The sequence below is a fragment of the Polypterus senegalus genome, chromosome 12 (assembly GCF_016835505.1).
Source record: "Polypterus senegalus isolate Bchr_013 chromosome 12, ASM1683550v1, whole genome shotgun sequence".
Classification (NCBI taxonomy): Eukaryota; Metazoa; Chordata; class Cladistia; order Polypteriformes; family Polypteridae; genus Polypterus; species Polypterus senegalus.
The window spans coordinates 127,985,561-128,011,914 of record NC_053165.1 but is presented as its reverse complement, the minus strand read 5'-3'; the positions used below and the strand labels follow the sequence as shown (position 1 = coordinate 128,011,914).

General features: G+C 38.6%; 1 protein-coding gene across 2 annotated transcripts in view; it reads right to left on the bottom strand.

Moving 5' to 3' along the window:
- Nucleotides 1–288: 288 nt before the first annotated feature.
- The window catches only part of alpk3a (alpha-kinase 3a), a 143,595-nt gene continuing 117,529 nt past the window's right edge, over nucleotides 289–26,354 (bottom strand). For both annotated transcript variants that reach the window (XM_039773401.1, XM_039773403.1), the window contains 3 exons: nucleotides 22,574–22,791; nucleotides 18,458–18,506; nucleotides 289–6,152 (listed from right to left, as the gene is read on the bottom strand). In XM_039773401.1, the coding sequence (XP_039629335.1) occupies nucleotides 5,810–6,152; nucleotides 18,458–18,506; nucleotides 22,574–22,791 (610 nt within the window). In that variant the 3' untranslated portion in view covers nucleotides 289–5,809. The remainder of the gene's footprint in view (nucleotides 6,153–18,457; nucleotides 18,507–22,573; nucleotides 22,792–26,354) is intronic.

The following is a 26,354-nucleotide window of genomic DNA, read 5'->3' as shown; positions in this document are numbered from 1 at the left end:
CTCTCCATAATAAAATAATAATAGTGACAGTACTAAACAGTTGACATGCTTTAGACTTTGTGATCTATGAAGTAAACACAACAAGACTCCTTTGCACTGTGTAGTTTTAAATGTTTTAGAGTACTGCTACTTACAATGTTACCATTGGATATGAGAAAGACACTATAAATTGGTGGATTATTTTCTGGAGCTCTATCAATTGTGCATAATTTGACAAGACAGAATACAGAACATCTCAGAATATTCTGCATGGTTTGAGATTCACAGGAAATCACACAGCCACAAGTCTTCTTTGTTCAAATATTTATTGCACATTGGATGTGAGGTTCCAGCTTTGTTAAAATGACATTGTATTCTTACAAATTATGTACATTTTTACAAATACAGTAAAAGCAAGACATTTAATTACACTGTATAACAGTGTCAGAGAGGAATAACAAGCACAAGCCATATTACACGTTACTATCCTTAACAGAACAAAATATTTGAATAAAGATTTAAATAGGTTGCAGTATTGAAAAATCAAATTGATCTGGATTTGTGCCAAAGCATAGTAATTTTCACAAGCCTCTGCAGAACTCATAAATGCTACAAATTACACTTACATTCATCAGATAAGTGGATTCTGTATATGTTGGGCTTCAAATTGTCAGCCACTTAAAAATTACATTTTAAAAACTGTCATAATTCATTTTTATTACTTGTCTTGTGGATCTTTCACATGTTCTTCTTTCCAAACATCAATAAATCAGATTATCATTTAACTTAATTCTTCTAATTAAAGTGTAGGTTTTAATAATTATTATAGTATAACTTGGTCTTCTGTAAAAAGAATGAAGAATATTTTCCTATTAGCTTGAGCCAGAGGTTTTACAAATGTTATGTTTTAACATATGTTTGCTTGTTTCTTTCTTAATGTATAAAATAAGTAAAGACTAAGTATGTATCTATTGCTTGTATTAACCGCAGTATTTTTGTGACTTATCCAGATACAATAATAATTGTCTGTTAAACACATTAGTTAGATGTGCAATTAACAAAATCTGGATACATTGGTGAAGAAATGAACATTTTCAAAAATGCATAGATTGATGATGATTTATGAAATATGATTTGATCCATCAGGTCACAAAAATAAGCAACACAATAACATATAAGTAGTGAAATTAAAAGAGTAATGATATGGAAGCCCAACATATACAAAGCCGATAATCATTTCCTGTGAACAGAAGTGATGCTAAGTATCATTAAATTTAGGGAGGTTAATAAACACACAGCCCTCACACAAACGACGCCAAGCATTTTGAGGCACCAATACTACACAATATATTAATCTGCTACCCAACGATGATATATGAGGGGTGATGAAAAGATTCTGAGTCTAAATTTGAAATTGGAAATTCATTGTGCAGATTTTGCAGGTGGCTAAATACTGCATTCTGCATATAGAAATATATAAATGACATGTTTTTTTTGTTTACAGCGTACCTCTATTTTTTCAGGTCTAAGCTAACATTAGAAAATTATAAACACTTTTGATGGGTGTAGAGAATTCAGCCCAACAATGCTTGTCAATCCTAAATTCCTCCAAAACAAAATCAAGTCGAGTCTTGAATGTCTCTATGGTCTTACTGTCTACCACACTACTTGGTAGTTTATTCCATGTGTCTATGGTTCTTTGTGTGAAAAAGAACTATTAATGTTTGTGCAAAGTTTACCTTAAGTGTACCCTTCCAACTGTGTCACCATGTTCCCATTTTAAGGTAACTCGATCCACTGTAATTACTCCTTTCAAAATTTTAAACACTTCAGTCGTGTCATCTCTTGTCATCATTTGCTTAAACTGAGAAGGTTCAACTCTCTTAATCTTTCCTCATAACTCATTCCACACTGTCTTGGAATCAGTCTAGTCATTCTTCTATGTATTATTTCTTGTGCTTTCTCTGTCTTTTTTGTAGCCCAGAGGCCAAAACTACACATAATACTCCAGGTGAGGCTTCACCAGTGAGTTATAAAGCTTAAAACGTGAATGTCAAATCCCATAAAATCAAGTACTATGCTATCATTGTGTATATAACACTAGAGAACAATATGCTTTTTGAGATTCGTTCTCACCTAATTAAAATCTTTTTAACTTGGAACACATTGTTATATAGATTGAAAGAGTGATAGTGTCAAAGTTAGGAGACACTAAAGGGATTAATTTTGGGTCAATTCTATCCATTCTTTATGAACAATTAAACATGAGCAAGGGCTTTACATGTTGGGTTCTCAGAGCGTTAACTCCCAAAATAAAACATCACCAAATCCAGTGCTACAAGGAGAATCTCAGCCTAATGAATCTGAAGTAGGAGAAACTTAAGAAACGTTTCATAACTAGGCACAACACTTGGATTCATTACTATGACCCAGAGTTCAAACAACATTTAATACAATGGAAGCATTATGACTCCACCAACACCACAGAAATGCAAGGTTTAAGCCAGTGTAATTAAACTCGTACATACCTTTTTGTGATGTTGAAAATGTAGTCCATATGGATTACATACCTTAAACGAACCATATATCTGGGGGCTGGACAAACTATGGCCAAAAGACCAGATCAGGCTTCCTGGCCAGTTTTATCTGAAAAAACTGTGTTTCGTGCGGTTGTTTTCTTACATTTTATTATTCTATCTGTCTATACTATAACAATTTAATTCACTGGTTAGTGGGGTTCCGTCATATTATGAGGTAAACTGTGTTAAAATGAACAGAGCACCAAGTTGAAAGTTAGCAGTGAATTCAGTGTCTTCGACAAAGAATAGACTTCAGAATGCATTTTTACAGTAGTTGCAACAAAGGCTGTATGTTCAGTTTCTAAGGAAAGCATTACAGTGTTTAAAGAATCAAATCACAGTTGGCATTTTTCTGCCAAACATGCTAATCTAGTTTACAGACTCCAGAAAATGTTTTTTCCGCCTATTGATTATATAAGTTTCCAGCACAAGGGCAAGCTACCTACTAGCATATAAAACTACTATAAAGATGCAAGAAGTTTTTGAAGCAGATGATCGGCCACTCATTTGCACATTTCGCAACTCTTGCGTCACTGGATATATCAAACACTCAGGCACAAAGATTCATCAGGTCCTTCAAAGACTTGCATGGAAATTATAAATTAAGCTTGAAATTAATAAATTAAGGTTGGAACTTTTCAACACCCCTCTTATCACTTTTTCTGTTTTCTTCACCCACCTATTCCACAGCAGGATGGCTGAATCTATCCTGTAATCCAAACTCACTCATTATGGGCAAATGCCAAGTCTCCTCTTAATTTAACAAGTACAGTTATGGGGATTAGGGAAGAAATCCAAATGTCCACAGAAAAGACGACGAGGACATGGGAATGTGCAAACTCCACATTGGTATTGACCAGGCTGGTAATTGAACCCCGGTCCCTGTAGTGCTAACCACTGCAGCATTGTGGCATACATTTAAAATACAGTAAAATTAAGTCATGATCAATATTTTTGTTGTTTTGCAACTGAAACAGAAAGAATTTTTTTCAAGTTCCAGTTTACCTCACCTCTGTTCAAATAGGATATCACAAAATTAAACATTTCTTCAACATCAAGTAGTATATTTAAAGTTTACATGATGCCAAACACTTCCACCAGATTGGTCATTTTAAGCTAGTGTTTCAAAACCAATGAATGCCAAAAAATATTTTAAAATACTGATTACTGTGCTACATGAAAGGCATTGCTAAGAAAATAATAGAAATGTTTCACACTAGATCTTGCAGGGATAATTCAATAACCATATCACAATCACTGAGAAAAACACTGAATAATTCAGTATGGAATAAGATTACTCACAAAAAATGACAAGTTCAGGCTACGGGGATCATTCATATAAAAACAGTAAGGAAGCAAAGTTTTTCATCAGAGGTTACCATGTGCTTTACTGAAGATGTGACTTCATTCAGATCAAATTAACCTTTTTCTTGTACATGTAGCTCAACACTTGCTTTGGAAATTGTTTTTCTTGAGCAGTAAATTTTCTCTGTCTGTTGGAAGCAACCACAGTGCCACAAATTCAGAATAACTGAGTGCCTTTAATTAATATTCTGCTTAATGGCTTGAATGTACAAAGATTCACGTTCAAATCTTAATTCCTAGCTCACTAGTTGCCAGTGGAAAAGCAGTATAATCTGCCTGTACTTACATGAACCTTTAGGAAAGTATTCATTATGGAAGATTCTCCGTGGATGAAAAATTTAGCAAACGATCTGTACATAACTATTAAAAGAATGCTGTTAGTTTCCAACTAAGATTAGCATAAATATGTAAAGCAAAAGAAAATAAATAAATACTGTAACAAATATTTGGAAATCTCTCTCAGTGTAATAACATTGTTAAGCAACTAGTGAAACCCTCAGACCTATGGTCCTAAAACAAAATGCTACAAAAGGCTAGATATAAACAACATTAATCTCTCTACCCATTGTTTACAAACATAAGAACTTCCACTTGATTATGAATTATGAACACATATGTACCATGAGGATTTATCAATTGATGTGGGCTTGTGTGAACCGTGCTTTAATTACAATAAACTTTTCTGCCCACCATGTTGCCGCTATCTAAAATATTTTGAATTTTCAGAATATATCAGGTCATAAGCTTTTGATTAAGACCAAGATCAAGGTTCTATCCCCATTAATTTATGAGTTATTGCATAACAGATGGACATACATTAGCATTTTATATAAATAGATATTTCAGTCACTGAATTAACCTTTATTTTATACAACATCTTTCACTGTGAATGTCATACTATATTGTCTTATATGTACACTGTAGTTAACAGATACATCCTATATTCATACAATACCAGCACCATCAGATAATAGTATGTGTACAGATGGCATTAACAAGGTTAGGTCATGAAAAAATACAAAATCATAAAGCAGCATTTTAATCAAGAAATACTACATAAAGATGATAATCAGATGCCAAATCATTATTTTAGCACATAATTAAAATTTCTCTTTAGACATTTCTAAAGTGAAATAAAATCCACTATTACATTTTTTTTTGGACCACAAGTATTTAAAATTGTATATTATCACTGAAACAAATACTCCACAGTGAGATCTAATCCATTAAAAACATCTTGTAGTCCAAATATTTTGCAGAAAAAAAACATGAATGCTCCTGAGAGCAATACAAGATATAAAACGAACAAGGGAAGAAATTTTGAAAACCTTGTGTTAATAATTTGTGGTTAAGATTTACTTACATTCAACAAATATTTTTACAGAATTTCATATCTGTGATGAGCTGCATATTTCTTTCAGGTCTTGGATTCTGGACAGATACAGGAAATCCAAGAGTGCATTCTCCTTTAACTCCTCCATTAGCAAGAGATATATCTTAAACTCAAAGACTGAAGAGAAATGTCTCACAAGATGTTATCACATCAAACTTAAAACTGAAGTAAAATAGTGTTATTCATAATTTCAACATTTCTCAGACACATATATTTAATTATATAAATCATGCACTTTTTAATTGCTATACATCTCCATTTTTAACTGAAACAAAGCAAATCGTTTTCATGTTAAATATATATATATTTTTTTTTTTGGTGAAATGGTAGCATTATTTTATTCTCATTGTCAATCACAAGCTTCGGTAAAGGCACTGGTGAGATATTAAAGATGGCATGTTCTGCAAGACACTTTCATTACAAACTTCAGCTGTTGTTTAACACAGCAAACTGAAAGATAACAAAATCTGTTCAAAATGTTTCTTTCTTTTCCTTATCTCATTCGGACAGATTTAGGGATTTCTACTGTTTTATGTCTAACTGTTGATTTAGTATCCCCAGAGTCCGATTTTTTAATAACCTTTGGACTTACGGGGCCCTTTCTTGGAGCCTGAGGGCTAATCATTCCTTTCTTCTGTGTCTGTGGACTAGAGGACCCTGATCCAGCTTTTCTGTTTAGCAGAGGGCTCCGAGATCCCTTTATTTTACCTTGCAACTGCACTTCTGGGTTCCTCAAATTTCGCAGTCCAAGCAGACCACAGTAGTAATTGCACTGATGCAAACTGGTAAATTGTTCCAGTAGATGTGCACAATAATTATTAGTAAAGCCCTGATATCTGTAAAATAAATAAATAAAAAAAGTATAAGGTTAGGTTTCATTGCAGCAGGACATAATTCCAAAACAAATGCTTAAGATATACAGTATTAAAATCTTCAGCAATATTATAAAACAAATTGAGCTTTATTAGTTTACCTTGGTTTTAGCTAAGAATACATAGTCAATCTGGATGTTAAGCAAAAGAAAAACAGGTCTGATCTATAATTACTTCATAGCCCTACCAAGAATACTGGCATCTAGAACTTAAGAAAATGAAGAATCATGTAGTTTCTATAATTCATTCACATTTAATGAACCAATTTATACAATTTTTTATGTAAACCAAGCACCACTGGAAAATAAAAGTCTAAAAACCTACTGAATACGTCCTCCTTGAAGCAGCAAAAGAAAACATGCCTTCCGTGTTTCCAACACATGTTTGTGACAACAAAATGGATCTGGAAAAAATTTTATAGCAAACTCCTGAAACTATTTTTCTTAAAGTAAGGATACGTTTTCTATTTGCCTGTGTGATACCAAACCCCCCTTGGGGGTGTTGGGTCTCACATAAATACGAAAGCAAATCAACACATGGCATGAACAGTTTACTGTAATTTTGTCTTTTGAGAGTAAACCACGCCCCTGGGGAGACATGTTGTTATGGAAAAAGGCAAATGCAGAGCTAGCATGCTGGACTTTTATAAAATGTCTGAATCTCATAATTTTGCTGTTTTTTTTTTGTTTGACAATGACATGTATAAGCTATCTTACAATATGTGTGTAACCTCAGGATACAGATCAATTGCTCAACAACGTTTTTGTCTTGAGGAATTGACATTTTCTGTAAGTTTTCAGTCTTTTGTTTTCCAGGCAACACATGCCCCATAAGGTTTCATCATAAAACTCCAGGAGCGGTTATGTATTTTTTTAAACTTATAGAAAATACATAACTTCAGAACACAATGTTGCATGGCAAATGCATATATACCATGTTTGTGAAGAAATAACTTTGACTTCAAAAATACTGAACTCACCCTTTAAGTTCAAATCGCACTTGTTTAATTAAAACAGCAGGCATTTTTTAGTGCAGGGGTGCCCACACTTTTTCGGCTTGCGAGCTACTTTTAAAATGACCAGGTCAAAATGAACTACCTAAATTAAAAAATTATATATATATATATATTGTGAACGTTGACCCGGACACAGAAAGGCAGACACATTCATGTCACCCACAAACACGTTTATTTACAATAAATATGTGCACCACAAACCCCCAAAGTCCCCAAAGTCCTGGCCACACAATGCCTTCCTTTCCTCAGGCCGCCTCCTTGCCTTCTCCAGCTCAGTCCTCTCCGCTCCCCGACTCTCGCTCTCGACTGAAGGTAGGCGGCCCATTAAATAGGAACCCGGATGGGCTCCAGCTGTTTCCCTGGGGCGTGTCTGCTGAGGAGTGCCGGCTGCGCACCCGGAAGCCCTCCAGGTGTCCCCTGTCTTCTTACCCCCAGCACTTCCTGGTGTGGCGGAAGTGCTGGGCTCCAGGGTTGTTCAGGCAACGGGGCGCCACCTGCCGGTGGCCACGGGTCCCTACAGGGCCGGGCTTCCAAGCCCTTTACCTGTGGCCCCCAACATAACCAGGGCGGTCGCCCCCTTGCTGTCTGGAGGAGGTACAAGCCCTGGCCGGATGCCTGTCACACACGCGTGAGTAGGGGGCCTCGGACGGACCTTAATACGTTCGGGAAGACATACGCCAGCAGGGAGTGGCGGGGTACTAACCTTTCTCCTTTTGTTTCTTACAGAAGAAAAGACGAACTGCCGCGGCAGTGAAGAGGGAAATCTTGGCCATTAAGTGGGTGGTGACACATTTACGTTACTACCTGTTGGGTCACGAATTCACTCTGGTGACTGATCACGCTGCTCTTCAGTGGATGTCACTACACAAGAAGTCGAATCCCCGAGTCACCAGGTGGTTTCTGGATTTGCAGCCTTACACCTTCAGGCCAATGCCGATGCCCTCTCTTGTATTCACGACCTCTTGGTTAGGTCCGCCCGGAATGCGGTTGTTCTGCCAGGCAGCTCACAAGCTGACGGTTCCATGCCACGCGAGCCCTTCTTTGTACTGGAAAACGATCTGTTGTATCGGGTAGCAACACACGAGGGTGAGGTGCGGAAGTTGTTGCTAGTCCCGCATACCTTCCGGCGGGAGGTGTGTGAGCTGGCACACGCTCACCTCTTAGGCGCCCACCTTGGGGCCGAAAGACACTGGAAAGAGTCAAACTCCGCTTTTACTGGCCCGGGATCAACGAGGAGGTCCGGCGTTTCTGTCAGTCCTGCCCGGAGTGTCAGACTCGCCAGATTCCTAGGAGGGACCGCGCTCCTCTCGTTCCAATTCCTTTAATAGACATTCCGTTTAACAGAATAGGGGTTGATTTAGTAGGACCCCTCGAACCCTCCACCCGTGGCTACAAATACATATTGGTCATGGTTGATTATGCAACCCGATACCCAGAGGCAGTTCCCCTGCGCTCCACTAATACGCACGGGAATTAGTCAACTTATTTTCAAGAGTGGGTATCCCCAAAGAAGTCCTCACGGATCAGGGTACCACCTTCACCTCGGAAAACCGTGGAAGGACAGGGAAGAGGTCCCTGACACCCAAAGGTCCCTCTCCCTATTCGCTGGCGTGTCTGCCCTTAACCTCGGGGATGAGCTGACGCCCTTACAATGGCGTGAGATAGCCCAGGTCATCCACGCCAACCCTGAAGTGGTGAGCGAGTCACCTGGTCGGACTACCCTGATTGCGCATGATATAGTCACAGACCCCGGAGTGATCGTTCGGGAGAGGCCCTATAGACACCCGGAGGCGAAACGCGCTGTAGTGGAACTGGAGATGCAACTCATGTTGGATATGGACATTATTGAGGAAAGTCACAGCCCCTGGTCTAGTCCAATCATCTTCGTTTCCAAGCCAGACGGTTCCTGGAGATTTTGCAATGACTTTAGACGTCTAAACCAGGTCTCCAAGTTCGATGCCTACCCGATGCCCTGCATTGTTGACCTACTCGAGCGGCTGGGTACGGCCCGATACCTGACTACCCTTGACATGACGAAAGGGTATTGGCAAATTCTTTTAACGGCATCCGCGGAAGAGAAAGCGGCCTTTAGCACCCCTAGTGGACACTGGCAGTACAAGGTCCTCCCATTTGGGCTGCATGGGGCCCTAGCGACCTTTCAGCGTCTGGTGGATAGAGTGCTGAAGCCCCACCAGTCCTATAGTGCCGCCTACCTGGATGACGTCGTCATCTATTCCGGCACCTGGGAGGAACATCTATTGCAGGTCTCAGCTGTCCTCGCGACACTGGCTAAAGCCGGCCTCCGTATTAACCCCCGTAAGTGTTTCTTTGGCTTGAAGGAGGCCAAATATTTAGGCTACCTTGTGGGACGAGGACAGGTGAGACCCCAGTGTTCCAAAGTCAAAGACATCCTGGGATGGCCCCGTCCGAATACCAAGAGACAGGTGCAGGCTTTCCTGGGGTTGGCCGGGTACTACCGCCGGTTCGTACCCCGTTTCTCCGAGAGGGCTGCACCCTTGACTGACTTGACAAAGAAAGGCGCTCCCCTTCATGTGGTATGGAACGACAAGGCAGAAAACGCATTCAGTGACTTAAAAAAGGCCCTAACGTCGACACCTATATTAAGAACCCCTGATTTTACCTTACCCTTTATTCTCCAGACCGATGCTTCGGACACAGGCCTGGGTGCCGTGTTGAGCCAAAGCATTGATGGTGTCAAACACCCCGTGATGTACCTGAGCCGGAAACTGCTGGACCGGGAGACTCGGTATGCGGCGGTGGAGAAGGAAGCCCTGGCCATTAAGTGGGCCGTGACTTATCTCCGGTACTACCTGTTCGGTCGCGAGTTCACTCTAGTGACTGATCACACTGCGCTGCAGTGGAGTCAAACATAAGGAGTCAAACCCGTGGGTCACCAGGTGGTTTCTGGACTTACAGCCCTATAGGTTTGCGGTCACTTATCGCCGCGCCGGCTTTCAGGCCAACGCCGATGCCCTCTCTCGTATTCACGACCTCTCGGTTAGGTCCGCCTGTCCTGACGGTCTCGGGCTAAGGGGGGGGTCGTGTCACGCATGCGCGAGTAGGAGGCTGCGGATGGACCTTAAAACACATCGAAAGACGTTCGCCGGCGGGGAATGGCGGGGTGCTAACCTTTCTCCTTTGTTTTCCAGAAGTAAAGACGCTCCGCCATAAGGCACTGTACCGCAGTACATCCACTTCCGCCCTTCCTCCGCCATCTTCCCTGACGTCAGCAGTCCCGTCATCCCTCACGCCTCCTTCCCAGCATTCCTCCACTTCCGGCTCCTCCCATATAAAATGGCCGCCGACGCCTAGTATGTTTTTGTTTTCTCTGTTTGACCCGTTTTTTTTATTGTCTGTGGATTGTAGACAATATACGGGGCCGGAAAAACCCCAAACCTTTTTCTGTTTTGCTCTGAATTCTTTAAAATATATATATATATATATATATATATATATATATATATATACTGAGTATTAGAGATGGGTAGTAACGAGTTACATTTACTCCGTTACATTTACTTGAGTTGTAGTTTTACTACATTTGTGAAGAAGAAATGCTACTCTTACTCCGCTACATTGGGCAACACTCGAATTGTTACTTTTTTACCACTATATAAAGTCTGACAGACAATTTTCAATCTGCTCTGTAGCATATGCTGTCAAGTTGCACACATGCCTCCCATTGTGTCTCCAGCTCTGATGCGAGGTTTTGGATGTTCCCCAAATCAAGGCGCTGCAGCTTTGAGTACAGATGTTGCATTTTTCGTTTGAAGCATTAACTGAGCTAATCATATTGACCATGGTTTTCTCTTTTCCTTGCAGCTGTAAATTAAGCTCATTAAACATGTTGGTCAAAAAAAAATGCCAAGTCCAGCAGCCATTGATCGTTATTAAGTTGCTTGTATTCTGCATGTTTAATGACAAGGAGAAACTCCTTCTTCTCCAGCCAGAGGTCTTGAAATCTCAGCAGGAATTTCTCCTTAGCCATCTGCCTCAACGAAGGCATCTTTTATTATCTCTCCATCTTGGAAGGACTTCTTATGCTTAACGATCAAGTGACTCACCCGGAAGGATGCTTCGGTGTGTCTGCCTTTGCTTTTGAATTCAGCTGAGTGAAAAATGACAGCTGTCCGATTAACTGCGATTTTAGTTCCCTCTCCTTTCTCTTTCTCAGATTGCTTTTCGGAAGGAAATCAGTTTCGTAGTTTTTATGAACAGTTCGAAAGTGCGTTTCCACATTTTCCTTCTTTGGAATAGCAATGATAGATTGACAGATCAGACAAACGCACTTCGATTATGATAATGTGAGAGAAAAAAATCCTCTTCCAATTCCACATCCAGCCCATAAACAACAATTTTTTTTTAAATCCCTTCTTTAGTTGATATAAATTGGAAGGCTAACTAGATCACAGCCAGAGTTTTGCAGTAGCTCGCGCATTTTGATCATGCATGTGGGATGACCAGTGCGTTAGAAGGAAAGAGATCTCAGACTGGCCACCCTGTATGTCAATCAAGTGGCAAATGCCATAGGGAGGATATATGATAGACTAACATTTTAAAAAAAAAATTTTTGAATGCAACGCGATCAACACATTGGGCACCCCTGTTTTAGGGTGTAAGACAGTTTGACACAACCAGCTGTGCAGAAAGAGCAATAAAGCCAAGGTTTGTCTTGCAGTCACTTTTGTATTGTACATTTAAATTTTTTAATGCTTATTTTGTGCTTTTTTGTTTTGATGTTATTGTAATGAATATTACATTTTTGTCTAATGTTCACAGAATGCTCTGTATCACAAATTCTGTATAGAAATACATATTATATGTGAATGAAGTGCATCCTCTCATACTGTTGTCACACACGTGTGCATGGGAGGCAGCTGAAGGGCTTAGAGAGGACTGATTATACATCTGCCCGATGGGGGGCGGGGTATGCTAACGCTCTTTCTGAGTTCTCTACAGGTCTTTCCCGGGAAATCCCACCAGGAGCCGACACCTCGAAGCGGGACACATCAGTTCCGGTCCCCGCCCCGAGGACGACATCACTTCCGGTTCCGGCACCAAGGACGACATCACTTCCGCCCTCCAGCCTATAAAGCCTCCTGCCTTTGCTCTGGCAGGCAGTTCTGTATTGGACTCTGTTGAGTAAACTTGACTCTTATGAACCGATTACTTTTGCAGCCAGGAAACCAAATTAAACGGGTGGCTGCCCCAAACCTTGCCATTCCTCATGTCTCTTCTTCTTACACTGTCTAAGAATATGGAGCAGAAATTGTAAAGGTTGTGGGTGCGGAGGTACTATAAATGGAAATAGGTGTCAAAATTCACATTGTCTCAGGTGGCATTTTGTAATGAGCCAGCACTTGATCAGTTTGGTACCAAAGAGAGGATACTGTTACTACAACAGTAGCAACATGTTTTGTGCCAGATACATTTTGAACCGCTTAAAGAATTTAAATAAAAGCAAACGAGGGGGCTGGCAATAGAAGGGGTTATCCTAAGCATAATGGGAAAAAGTGCCACAAAATCTGGGATTAAGAAAAGGATCCTATGAGTGTATGACACTGGAAATTTGATAGCAATCAAGAAAACATTTTTGAGTTTCAGGAGAAGTTATCATAAGAGGAATTACTTCTTTGTGCCACTGATTCTGGGTAGGTAGCACAAGAAACAAACAAAAATCAGAACTAGAAGCAGAATAGATGATCACTCATATATTGATATAGTGATCAGACGTGTTCCATAATGAAATCTAAAATGCAGTAGAATGAGTGGCTCCACATTAAGATATGACATAAATCCAAAGAGAGTGGGAGTAGAAGAAGTATAATGCTCCAAAAAACGTTTACCCGTTACCAGGTAAGGTCTTAGCTAGGGAGCTGAACTGAATGAACTACCATTAATTCAGCCTGTGCTGCAGAAATGTTAATGTATTTAGCTCTGCACAACAACGGAGGCAGTGGTGACATTTCAAGAGTCACGGGTATTTAATTCAGGCTGATTGATGGCAACAAGTGAGAAGGGTTTTAGTTAGGTGCCAGCATGGAGTCTGGTATGTCTGCCCCATGACAATAAAGAATAGAGAACAAGGTAGAAGTACAGCTGATTGAAATTGTTGTAACAAATTGTTATCTTTCTAAAAAGAACTTCTTGGTATGAATGTGATCAACAAGGGCATATTTAAAAGCCCTACTTCTACAGTAAGTTCCCAATGATCTTATTTAAACAGCAACAATGTCCTCTGATTAAACTGATAAAAAATATTTAAATACCCTAGTGTAATATAATTTCTTTATAAATAATTTGCTTCATGTGTAATCTTTCAATAAAATGGCAGCAGTAACAAAGCATACCTGAGAAATCATTACTATATCTTACTGAGAAAATGGGAGGGACTGTCTGGCATCATGGTGTGAGGACAACAACCTCACCCTCAACACAGACAAGACGAAGGAGATGATAATGGACATGAGGAAGGAGAGGAGATCTCACTGGTCACCATTCATCCGAGGGCTTGAAGTGGAGAGGGTGAACAGCATTAAATAGCTGAGCGTCTGCATCAGTGAGGACCTCACCTGGACACTTAACCCCCAACACATACTGTTCACACTTCTACCCTCAGGCAGGAGGTATAGAAGTATGAAATGCAGGACTTTCAGGCTAAAGAACTCTTTCTTTCCCAAGGTCATTAAACTCCTAAATAACTGGAGTTTATAACCGTGGTTCACCTCATTCTATCTGCCTCACACAACTGTATTTGACTTGTCCATCACCCACCTGCCTGCACAATTACACTTTATACTTCTATTCTGTTTTAATACTTTAAGCCGCCTCTGTTACTTGTTATCTATCTGCTACTTATTTTTTATGTTTATCTTTATACGTTGGTTTTGGCATTTGGTGTTGATAGCAAAGAAAGAATTTCATTGTACAGGGAAATATGTTTCCTTACTGTGCACATGACAATAAACTTTGAACTGTTATGGAATGATCATCATGACACAGATATAACATTCACAGGTGTATAATATTCTGGCATAAACAAATTACTAAAGGATCAAAACTGTGATTTTAACTGGTCTGGAGGAGTACAACCATCCAACCATCCATCCATCCAATTACAGAACTCATCTAATCCATCTCAGGGGTGCAAAAAGCTGAAGCCTATTTTGTCAGTCAGCACAAGCAACCAGCCCTTGGAGTCTCCGTTACAAGACTTTGACTGAATTCCAGCATGCAAATATGCACATAAAAAAGGAAAATACATTCAGCACACATACAAAAACAAAACAAACAAAAAAAAAATACTGGATTTATAAAACCTGGTGTATGCACATTTATATGCAATTTACCCTTTATAAATCACAATTACCTTGTAAATGTGCACATGTGAATGCGCCTCGAATCCTGCCCAGTTGTTTCTCTGAATCAGCAAGATATGAACCATGCTAATCAACTGTTTACATATATAATGCATCTACCAGCTGCACCATGTGTACCGATTGGCTAGACAGAGGGACCAAGCTGGGAAAGATGTGCAGCAGGTTAGGGTGATAAAGGATAAAGATGGAAATGTACTCACAAGCAAGGAGAGTGTGTTGAGCAGAAGGAAAGAGTACTTTGAGAGGCTGATGAATGAAGAGAAGAGAGAGAAGAGGTATGATGATGTGGAGATAGTAAATCAGGAAGTGCAACGGATTAGCAAGGAGGAAGTAAGGAAAGCTATGAAGAGGATGAAAAATGGAAAGGCCGTTGGTTCAGATGACATACCTATGGAAGCATGGAGGTGTTTAGGAGAGATAGTAGTGGAGTTTTTAACCAGATTGTTTAATGGAATCTTGGAAAGTGAGAGGATGCCTGAGGAGTGGAGAAGAAGTGTACTAGTGCCGATATTTAAGAATAAGGGGATGTGCAGGACTGCAGTAACTACAGGGGAATAAAATTGATGAGCCACAGCATGAAGTTATGGGAAAGAGTAGTGGAAGCTAGGTTAAGAAGTGAGGTGATGATTAGTGAGCAGCAGTATGGTTTCATGCCAAGAAAGAGCACCACAGATGCAATGTTCGCTCTGAGGATGTTGATGGAGAAGTTTAGAGAAGGCCAGAAGGAGTTGCATTGCGTCTTTGTGGACCTGGAGAAAGCATATGACAGGGTGCCTCGAGAGGAGTTGTGGTATTGTATGAGGAAGTTGGGAGTGGCAGAGAAGTACGTAAGAGTTGTACAAGATATGTACGAGGGCAGTGTGACTGTGGTGAGGTCTGTGGTGGGAGCGACGGATGCATTCAATGTGGAGGTGGGATTACATCAGGGATCAGCTCTGATCCCTTTCTTATTTGCAATGGTGATGGACAGGTTGACAGACGTGATTAGACAGTAGTCCTCGTGGACTATGATGTTTACTGATGATATTGTGATCTGTAGCAATAGTAAGGAGCAGGTTGAAGAGACCCCGGAGAGGTGGAAATATGCTCTAGAGAGATGAGGAATGAAGGTCAGTAGGAACAATACAGAATACATGTGTGTAAATGAGAGGGAGGTCAGTGGAATGGTGAGGATGCAGGGAGTAGAGTTGGCGAAGGTGGATGAGTTTAAATACTTGGGATCAACAGTACAGAGTAATGGGGATTGTGGAAGAGAGGTGAAAAAGAGAGTGCAGGCAGGGTGGAATGGGTTTAGAAGAGTTTCAGGAGTAATTTCTGACAAACGGGTATCAGCAAGAGTGAAAGGGAAAGTCTACAGGACGGTAGTGAGTCCAACTATGTTATATGGGTTGGAGACCATGGCACTGACCAGAAAGCAGCAGACAGAGCTGGAGGTAGCAGAGTTAAAGATGCTAAGATTTGCACTCTGTGTGATAAGGATGGATAGGATTAGAAATGAGTACATTACAGGTTCAGCTCAAGTTGGATGTTTGGAAAACAAAGTCAGAGAGGCAAGATTGCATTGGTTTGGACATGTGCAGAGGAGAGATGCTGGGTATATTGGGAGAAAGATGCTAAGGATAGAGCTGCCAGGGGAGAGGAAAAGAGGAAGGCCTAAGTGAAGGTTTATGGATGTGGTGAGAGAGGACATGCAGGTGATGGGTGTAACAGAACAAGATGCAGAGGACAGAAAGATATGTTAGAAGATGATCCGCTGTAGCAACCCCAAACAGGTCCAGCCAAAAGAAGAAGAAGAAGATTATCATATTAATTTGCAAAGCAGTTAACATTATAGAACTCAATACAGTCCCAACATTATTAGCATAGAAAAATGCTTGGTTAGCCTTCACTAAAATCAAAACCATACACTGAATATGTATAATTAAAAACAAAAACGTTGCAGGAGAAGAGTGTTATTGCTACCCTTTGGCACATGAAACATCCATATGTGCTGCAGGCCTAAGGTGAAATCATTAACATTTAACACCAACTCCGACTATGGCCAAAGTGAAACTGGTCAGAAATTAAGGGATTAGTTTCTCTGGGGAATGAGGAGGTGGGCCTCTTATTATGCAATATCTGGATCTCCCAATTGAATAAAGTAAAATGAATCAGAGTCAAATGTCATTCTTGCAAGTATGTTTAAAACACTAAGGTAACCTGATTTTTTTGCCTTGTTCATGAGGAGAATAACTGTAATTTATCTTTGCCAACCCTGATGAACAAACCTGTAATCTAGTTATCAACCAAAATGTTGGGGCTATGTGCACCCAATGAATCAAGGGCAAAATGACCACTACTTTCTTTATAACCCACTATCAGCACTAGCCCTTGTTTTTTCTCTTTATCAACTCAGCTAATGCTCTCCCCAATAGATGCACTACTGCCTTAGGTGTGGCCTATAAAAAAGAATGAAGTGTCTCAAACAAATGTAATTCTAGTACCAGACCTTAGATAACAAAGCACAGCCAACAATGGAAATAGGCTTTAATTCCTCTGTAAATGACAGTAAGATTCACAAACATGTGAGCAGATGGAATGCATGTTCAACTTGCTAAAGACCAAAAATAATTGATTACCACCTCTCAGCTGACATACTGTATTTTATGCTAGCAAGGATCACAGTGTGAAACCTCAAAAACTGTAACTGCAGCAATGCAAGTAAACTGACAAAAAGACATTTGAACAAAGAAATAGAAATTGTTGTCAGGGTCATAGTTTAGTTTTGTTGTTGGTTTGTTTTTTATTTGTTTTAAACTTGTTTGCTGATGGTTTATGTTTTGTATTGTTTTAGTATTTTTGCCCAATTCCTTTACCCCAGGTCTGGTCATGTTTGGCTCTCAGGCATTGCTTTGAGTAAATTATCAATTACCTAGATGCTCTACTTAAGATACCTGTCATCACAGCTACTTTCCTCTGGCATGAACTTGTGTAAGCATATTTTCATATTCTTTTCTGATTGTTAGTGTTACTTAAGTTCTGAGTAATAAACATTTGTTTTGGATAAACCTTTGCCTTTTACAAGTCTATCCCACCAGTTTAATAGAAAACTTAATTCATTAAACCATAAATAGCCAGCTTCTAATGAAAAAACATAAAGCAACTTCTATTTATCAGTGACACACAGTGACATCCCCACAGACAATCTAAGAACAAACACAACTACATTAAAGTATACAGTCACTAGGTAAAGAAAAAGAAGACAAAGACTGACAAAATAATATTCCAATAGAATGGAAATCCAAGAAAAGCTTTTAAAAGTTGGTTTCAAATGAATAAATAGTGTTGGGTTAGCAATTCTTTGAACAGAAATTAAAAAGGGAAAACTGAATTCATACACCTGTGTTCTCATCATAAAAGAAATACAGAAAGTAACCAAGTCACCTTAGATTTATATTTTGTGCTGTTTGTTTGCTCTACTGTATCTGACAAGATAAGCCCATTTTCTATAATTCTTGTCTAATGAATAAACGGTATGATTCTGCCTAGCCCCGCAAGATGTAATGTAAGATTACATCTTGCCCGAAGAAGGGACCTGAGTTGCCTCAAAAGCTTGCATATTGTAATCTTTTCTAGTTAGCCAATAAAAGGTGTCATTTTACTTGACTTGTCATTAAAATTTCTGTTAAAGTTTGGTAGTTAACCCATTTTAACTTGTCCATCTTAGTTTAAAATGATACATATAGTTTTCTCATAAGTAGTACTTCACTGACTTGTGTATTTGGATATTCTAGTTCAAGTGGCGCAATTTCATTAATGAGAATTAAAAGCTGCACATTATACCTTTACATATTTAAAAATTGAAATTTACAAACCCTTTAGACTTTGTCGTGATTCCGACATTTGTGAGCTTCAGCCCAACACCTGGAAAACAAAGAAAAAAAAAACCTTTGAAACTGAACTCAACCTTAATTTATTAACCTATGAAGAAGAATAAATGCTATAAAGCAAGAAGAAACAAGCAGTCAAATAATTAACCATTTAATTGATTAAATGATTTATTCATTCAAGTAACACTTTCTAATAAACCAGAATGCACTTATTTTATTATTTTTTATTTGAATTGGAACTTAGAACCTGTACATAACACACCATAATGTTCAAATTCACTTATCAAAGATGATAAAATACTGCAGTGGGCGGCATGGTGGCGCAGTGGTAGCGCTGCTGCCTTGCAGTTAGGAGACCTGGGTTCGCTTCCCGGGTCCTCCCTGCGTGGAGTTTGCATGTTCTCCCTATGTCTGTGTGGGTTACCTCCGGGCGCTCCGGTTTCCTTCCAAAGACATGCAGGTTAGGTGGATTGGCAATTCTAAATTGGCCCTAGTGTGTGCTTAGTGTGTGGGTGTGTTTGTGTGTGTCCTGTGGTGGGTTGGCACCCTGCCCAGGATTGGTTCCTGCCTTGTGCCCTGTGTTGGCTGGGATTTGCTCCAGCAGACCCCCGTGACCCTGTGTTCGGATTCAGCGGGTTGGAAAATGGATGGATGGATAAAATACTGCAATCAAAAGGCACAATAAAAGGAAATATGACACAGTACCTGTAGTTTTCAGAGAAGTGTGTGATCTATTGTTACAGTTAAAAGGACACCTATAAGCTTTCATAAATATATCTGGAGATTTATACACAGTTTATTTTTGCTGTTTGTAAAACATGTGAGGCATACATTTGCCTTTATATTCAATTTGCTGTGTTGAGACTGTTGAATTAGTGGTCACACATGTACTATATATGAGTTTATTTTAATTTTAACCTTACTATATTTAGGTTTAGAGGGTGGCTACTTCCTGTCTAACTTCAGAGTTTACACAGAAGTGTGAAATACAGAACATGATGGTCAGGCTGGGAAAATCCAAAAATGTTTAAACAGTTGCATGTTTCCTTTTTAAATTTCTGGCTTCAGAAACATCAATCATGTATACTCACATTCACAACATATCATCATAAATAATTTTTGAAAACATAAATTATACATAACAGTATACATGCTTTTATACAGTAGTTGTCACTTATTTACATTTTACAGAACAGTTGTAGGTAATATTAAGTTATAATTATGATATGCGTTGGACATATTAATCACATACACCTTCATAAGTCCTGTGCCATGATATAACAAATAAGATTACAATACAAGATCATATATACAAACTAATCAGTATGGTAAAAAGAAAAAATAGTAAAATCCAAGTGAAAAAGTATATGCTGACTGAAGTAGTAGAAATGAAGTATACTTGACAAATTTTAAAAGGATGTACCATTAAAATCCCCTGAGATTTTAATGAAAAAAATGTACAATTTAAAATGAAAATTTTAGAAGTGAATTCCAGCATAGAATGAAAAGAAGTAAGTAACTAAATGAACTCTTTGAATGTAGCTTATGAAAGTGGGCAAAAAATAGGTGAATTAAAAAATAAAATTGTCAGTTTCAGAGAACAAGGGATAAAACTGACTGAAGAAAATATTCACTATTTTCTTTCAGGATATGGTGAAATGAAAATAGCATACATTAAAATACACAAACATTTTGAGTTTAAACATTGTCCAGAAGGAAGTTGAAAATTATAAAAATATCAAATTGTGCAATGCTAATTTATATCAATGAAACAACTAAACTGGCACTGCAATTTCTGCTGAATGGCCTTAAAGGAAGTATCAGTTGGGCTAAATAAAAATAGTTAACAGCAAACTGTTAACTTAGATAAGGCAGGGCTGTGGTTAGCACTGTTCTATTGCACCTCCATGAGACTAGGCTCAAATTCATATATTAAAACTGTTCTCACTGTCTGTGTAGGGTTTGTACATTTTGTCATGTTTGTGTAGGTTTTTCTCAGGGGATGTTAGATCTTCCCTCTAAGTTCCAAACACAGGTACATACTGTTGGGATGATCATTGACCCTAAATGGTTTGTTTGTTTGTGTGTGTGTCCTGGTTCATAGTTCCTTAGCAGGCTTTTGCCTTGTGCCTAATACTACTAGAATGGGCTCTGGAAATGGAATTCAATTAAGTAGGATAGATGAATAGACCTATGCTATGATAGTCTTTCGGTCCAGCTCTATAGTATACTTCAGGGTTTGAAAGAAGACAATGTATGGAAACCATACATTGAGACATTATGATTTTTATGAAAATGTTACTCTGTTTGATACAGAATACTAAATCGCATATCACCTTGATATGGAAATAAGCCTCACAGCTGGTCACTTTCTATGTGAAAACTGCATTTTCCTCTGTTTGTGTGAGCTTCCTCAGTTTTCTACCACATATTAAGATCTGCACATTAAGTTAATAACTGAATCTAAATTGCCCTAATGTGAATGCAGGTATGTGTGTTGCAACCAATCTTTGCTTTGTACCAATAAGGCAGAGATAGGCTTTGACTCTTTGCATTCAAATTATGGAAAAACTGGTTAAAAGAATGTTTGATAGGTAAACTAAGAAAGTGAAAGGTATATTTTGGACTCAACGGCCAATTGAGCATAATTTTCTGTTTTAATTTTTTATTTACATTTGTTTTTTTTATAATTTATCTTGCTCATTTTCTTCTGAAGGTCCAAGGTGGTCAGACCAAGGACACATCACCCTGATGACTGACATGCTATGTGAGGATTGGCATACATGGTGGCAAATTCCCTATAAAGGAGGATCTTAAATAGAGGGAAAATGACAGCTTTTCTTATTGTCTCTCAAGAGCCTGATGTTACTTATTTGTTGTTTCCTCTACTATTTCACAGAGATTTGCTTTATTGTGGATACTCTTTGTGAATTACTCCTGTGTCTAGCTAGTCCATGTATTATATTTTCTTTCCAATTTTTTATCATTGCTATGCTCTTTTACATTCAATGCGAGATAGCTGTCCAATTCCCTGTGGCTCATCAATAAGGCATGCTTTCTGGCACTACCTGCTCTTTGGAGAGGTGAACTTAAGGGAAATTTCCAGCTGTCTGAGGTGATAGAAAAAGCAGTCTTACAGACTTTAGTGAAAGGTGTTCACATTTCTATTTTCCTGAAATATACTGTACATCTATTCAAAAGCTGACACTGGTTTGCCAATCTAGTTGTAAACCTGAATCCTGAACTTGTTTATGGTTCATAAAAAACAAAGTCCTTGCCATATTCGGCAAAGAATGTTTTTTATATGCTGTAGAAAAAAAGGATCAAGAAAACTGGGATTTTAGCAGATCTGTTCCTGTCATTAGTCACTATCACCTGTTCATAGAAGCAAGTGGGAAACTGATATAAATACTCTGAGGCCAGTATCAAGAATACAGATAACGACAAACAAATGCAGATAGAAAAATAGATGAGTATTCCAACAGGAAGGTGGGATTTAAAGATGTAATTTGGACTGAAAAAAGATTAAACTAAATTGCAATGTTAAAATAAAGGTGCGGTTTTAGAAAACTGTTTAAAGGTCATGAGCCACTGAATCAAACCACAAAATAATGTAATTTTTCTTAGACTGATAATAAGTTGTTTTATTTATTTTTTGAAAAACAAAGATTAAGTAATACACATTTAAGAGGCATCTACATATTCAAAATGAACCCTTTTTGAGCAAAGTGTGTATAATTCACATGCTCCAACTGCTTCTTTTATTCACTCAACATTACATTCTAACAGATCTTTCAATAAATAAAGTAAAATAATACACACAAAACATCCATCCATCCATTTTCCAACCCGCTGAATCCGAACAGGGTCACGGGGGTCTGCTGGAGCCAATCCCAGCCAACACAGGGCACAAGGCAGGAACCAATCCTGGGCAGGGTGCCAACCCACCGCAGCACACAAAACATAATTGTGAATATTTTCTGCCATTAGAATACATTATTGTTAATATCTAGATTAATATTATCTAGTAAATGCTACAACTGGAAGCATTGCTTTTTCAAATCATTATTACATTTGTGATTACTATATATTCTTTCTTACCTTCTAACTCAGTGACCAGTAAGTTCCCATTTGTCCACTGATAAATCCAATGCTGAAAGGCACAACATTTTTGGTCTTCTTCTGATGTATTCCTGCTTACTATATTTCCCATATTATCCATAATACTGTATGTGACAAAGGAACCTTCCAAGTCCGCCTCCACTGTGGCATAAGGAATGCTATTAGCAGGTCGATAAATAAGATGTAGAGGTATAATCCTACATTGAATAAAGTCAAAGAAATACATTTAATTATTTGGAAAACGTTATTTCGTTCAAAAAGCCTATTTCATTTCATTACATATTCAATATACTTTTTAGTAATCACCCTGGGTTATTGATTTAGTTATCCCATGCATGATACCCTCTATTTTGTGTGCATTCTTTTTCAAAATCTAGTAAATATATGTGATTCTACCTCGTGTAGCATCCCTAGCCCAACCCCATAATAACTCGGAGTCCTGCCACGTGCAAAAGTTCGCTGATGACACTGCTATTGTGGGCTACATCAGGAGTGGGCAGGAGGAGGAGTACAGAAAAATAATCAAAGACTTTGTTAAATGGTGCGACTCAAAACACTTACACCTCAACACCAGCAAGACCAAGGAGCTGGTGGTGGATTTTAGGAGGCCTAGGCCCCTCATGGACCCTGTGATCATCAGAGGTGACTGTATGCAGAGGGTGCAGACCTTTAAGTATCTGGGAGTGCAGCTGGATGACAAATTGGACTGGACTGCCAATACTGATGCTCTATGTAAGAAAGGTCAGAGCCGACTATACTTTCTGAGAAGGTTGGCATCCTTCAACATCTGCAGGAAGATGCTGCAGATGTTCTACCAGACGGTTGTGGCGAATGCCCTCTTCTACGCGGTGGTGTGCTGGGGTGGCAGCATAAAGATGAAAGATGCCTCACGCCTGGACAAACTTCTTAAGAAGGCAGGCTCTGTTGTAGGATTAAAGTTGGACAGTTTAACATCTGTGGCAGAGCGACGGGCATTAAGCAAACTCCTGTCAATCATGAATAATCCACTGCATCCACTTAACAGTGTCATTTCCAGGCAGAGGAGTAGCTTCAGTGACAGACTTTTGTCACTGTCCTGCTCCACTGACAGACTGAGGAGATCGTTCCTCCCCCACACTATGCGATTCTTCAATTCCACCCGGGGGAGTAAATGCTAACATTAATTTTATTTTAATTTTTTTCATTTTTATTACTATTTAATTTAATTGTTTCTTTGTATCAATATACTGCTGCTGGATTATGTGAATTTCCCCTTGGGATTAATAAAGTATTTATCTATCTATCTATCTATCTATCTATCTATCTATCTATCTATCTATCTATCTATCTATCTATCTATCTATCTATCTATCTAATAAAAACCTACTGTCTTCATATACACACTATTCAACATCTCCTTCCTGGATCTCTTACTGTTCAATCATTACTATATGATCCTTGGTGATCTTCCTAATATTTCCACACTTCTTTCTAGGATTTGTTATAAAAAACCTTCCTTCTGAGATACCATCTATTAATTCATAATTGAAGTCCCGATCTTTACAGGATACTTTCAAATAATTATGCATAAACAGCAAACTATCTTCTGTAATTAATTACAAAAATCTTGCTGGTGACTAAAAATAATTAAATCATAATAATCTTCCTTGCATACATTGTTTATATCCGAATACTATTCTTCTTTTGCAATTATGTTAATAATCCTCAGCCCACTCCAAAATAAAGATAACTTAGGGTATAAGTATAACTAAGAAAGCACAATGAAATTTATAATTAGACTATATATGGTAGATGTTGTTTTAATTATAACACATACAACTGGATGGTGTAGTACCGAATAATGTTAAAAACAAACAGATGCATGGAGCAAATCACTAAAGACTGCTGCTGTGCATTGACAGCACACATAGTTATACAGCATGCAAATACTTGGAAATGTATTTTGAATGGTTTTTACAAGCCAATCTAAATTATTTTGAATTTACAGATAATGCACTGTTGTATACAGTAGCTACAGTATGTAATTTTTGCCATATTTTGCACAACTTGCATAACACAATAATAGGAAACTAAAAAAAAAACTCCATGGTGGATTAATAAATATTTAAAAAGAAGTGGCAAAGGAAAAAACTGCTTTATAAGGCATATAAGACTAATGACTGCAAAGTGAATCGTAGAGCGTATGAGAACATGAGGGCAACCATTAAGAAGGATATCAAGGAGGCTAAAAGACAGTTGGAGAGGAATATAGCAGATAAGGTGAAAGAAGACCCTAAGAGATTCTTTCAGTATTTTAGTAGTAAAAGAACAGTCAAGGAGGAGGTCAAGTGCATCAGGAATAGTAAAGGGGAATTAAAAGATACAGACAATGAAATAGCAGATGCCCTAAACTTACATTTTCCTGAGGTGTTTACAAGTGAGCAAGTGGATAACCTCCCAGAGGTAAACGCAACTACTAAGGAGGTACTGAGGGATTTGGAAATTGTAGAGGGAGAAGTGCTGCTCAGATTAAATAAGATGAAATCAAACAAATCACCAGGACCAGATAATATTTATCCCCGTGTTCTTAAGGAGACTAGTGAGTACATATATATCCCTTGACACATATTTTTAGGAAGTCACTGCGCACTGGAGAGATTCCGAAGGACTGGAAAATGCCAAATATCATCCTATTATATAAAAAGGCAAATCCAAGCAACTATAGGCCAGTAAGCTTAACATGCATCACCGGAAAATTAATGGAAGGAATTATTAAGGATAAGATTGAGCAACACATGCAAGGACAGGAGTTATTCTGAACAGTCAGCATGGGTTCAGAAGAGGGAGGTCGTGTTTTACTAACATGCTGGAATTCTATGAGGAGGCAACAAAAGGATACGATCAAAGTGGAGCTTATGATATTATTTATCTGACTTTCAGAAAGCATTTGATAAGGTGCCACATGAGAGGTTGGGCATCAAATTAAAAGAAGTGGGAGTTCAGGGTGATGTTTTTAGATGGGTGCAGAATTGGCTCAGACACAGGAAGCAGAGGGTGATGGTGCGAGGAACCTCATCAGAACTGGCTGATGTTAAGATTGGTGTTCTACAGGGGTCAGTGCTAGGGCTGCTGCTTTTTTTAATATATATAAATGATTTAGATAGGAATATAAGTAACAAGCTGGTTAACTTTTCAGAAGACACCAAGATAGGTGTATTAGCAGATAATTTGGAATCCATTATATATCATTACAGAAGGACTTGGATAGCATACAGAATTGGACAGATTTGTGTCAGTAAATGTAAAGTATTACACATAGGAAGTAAACATGTTAGGTTTGAATACACAATGGGCAGTAGGAAAATCGAGAGTACACCTTATGAGAAGGATTTAGGAGTCATAGTGAACTCTAAGCTATCAACTTCCCGACAGTGTTCAGAAGCCATTAAGAAGGCTAACAGAATGTTAGGATATATAGCACGATGTGTGGAGTACAAGTCCAAGGAGGTTATGCTCAACCTTTATAATGCACTGGTGAGGCCTCATCTTGAGTACTGTGTGCAGTTTTGATCTCCAGGATACAAAAAGGACATAGCAGCATTAGAAAAGGTCCAGAGAAGAGCGACTAGGCTGATTCCAGGGCTACAGGGGTTGAATTATGAGGAAAGATTAAAAGAGCTGAGCCTATACAGTTTAAGCAAAAGAAGATTAAGAGGTGACATGATTGAAATGTTTAAAATTATGAAGGGAATCAGTAAAGTGGATCGAGACTTGTATTTTA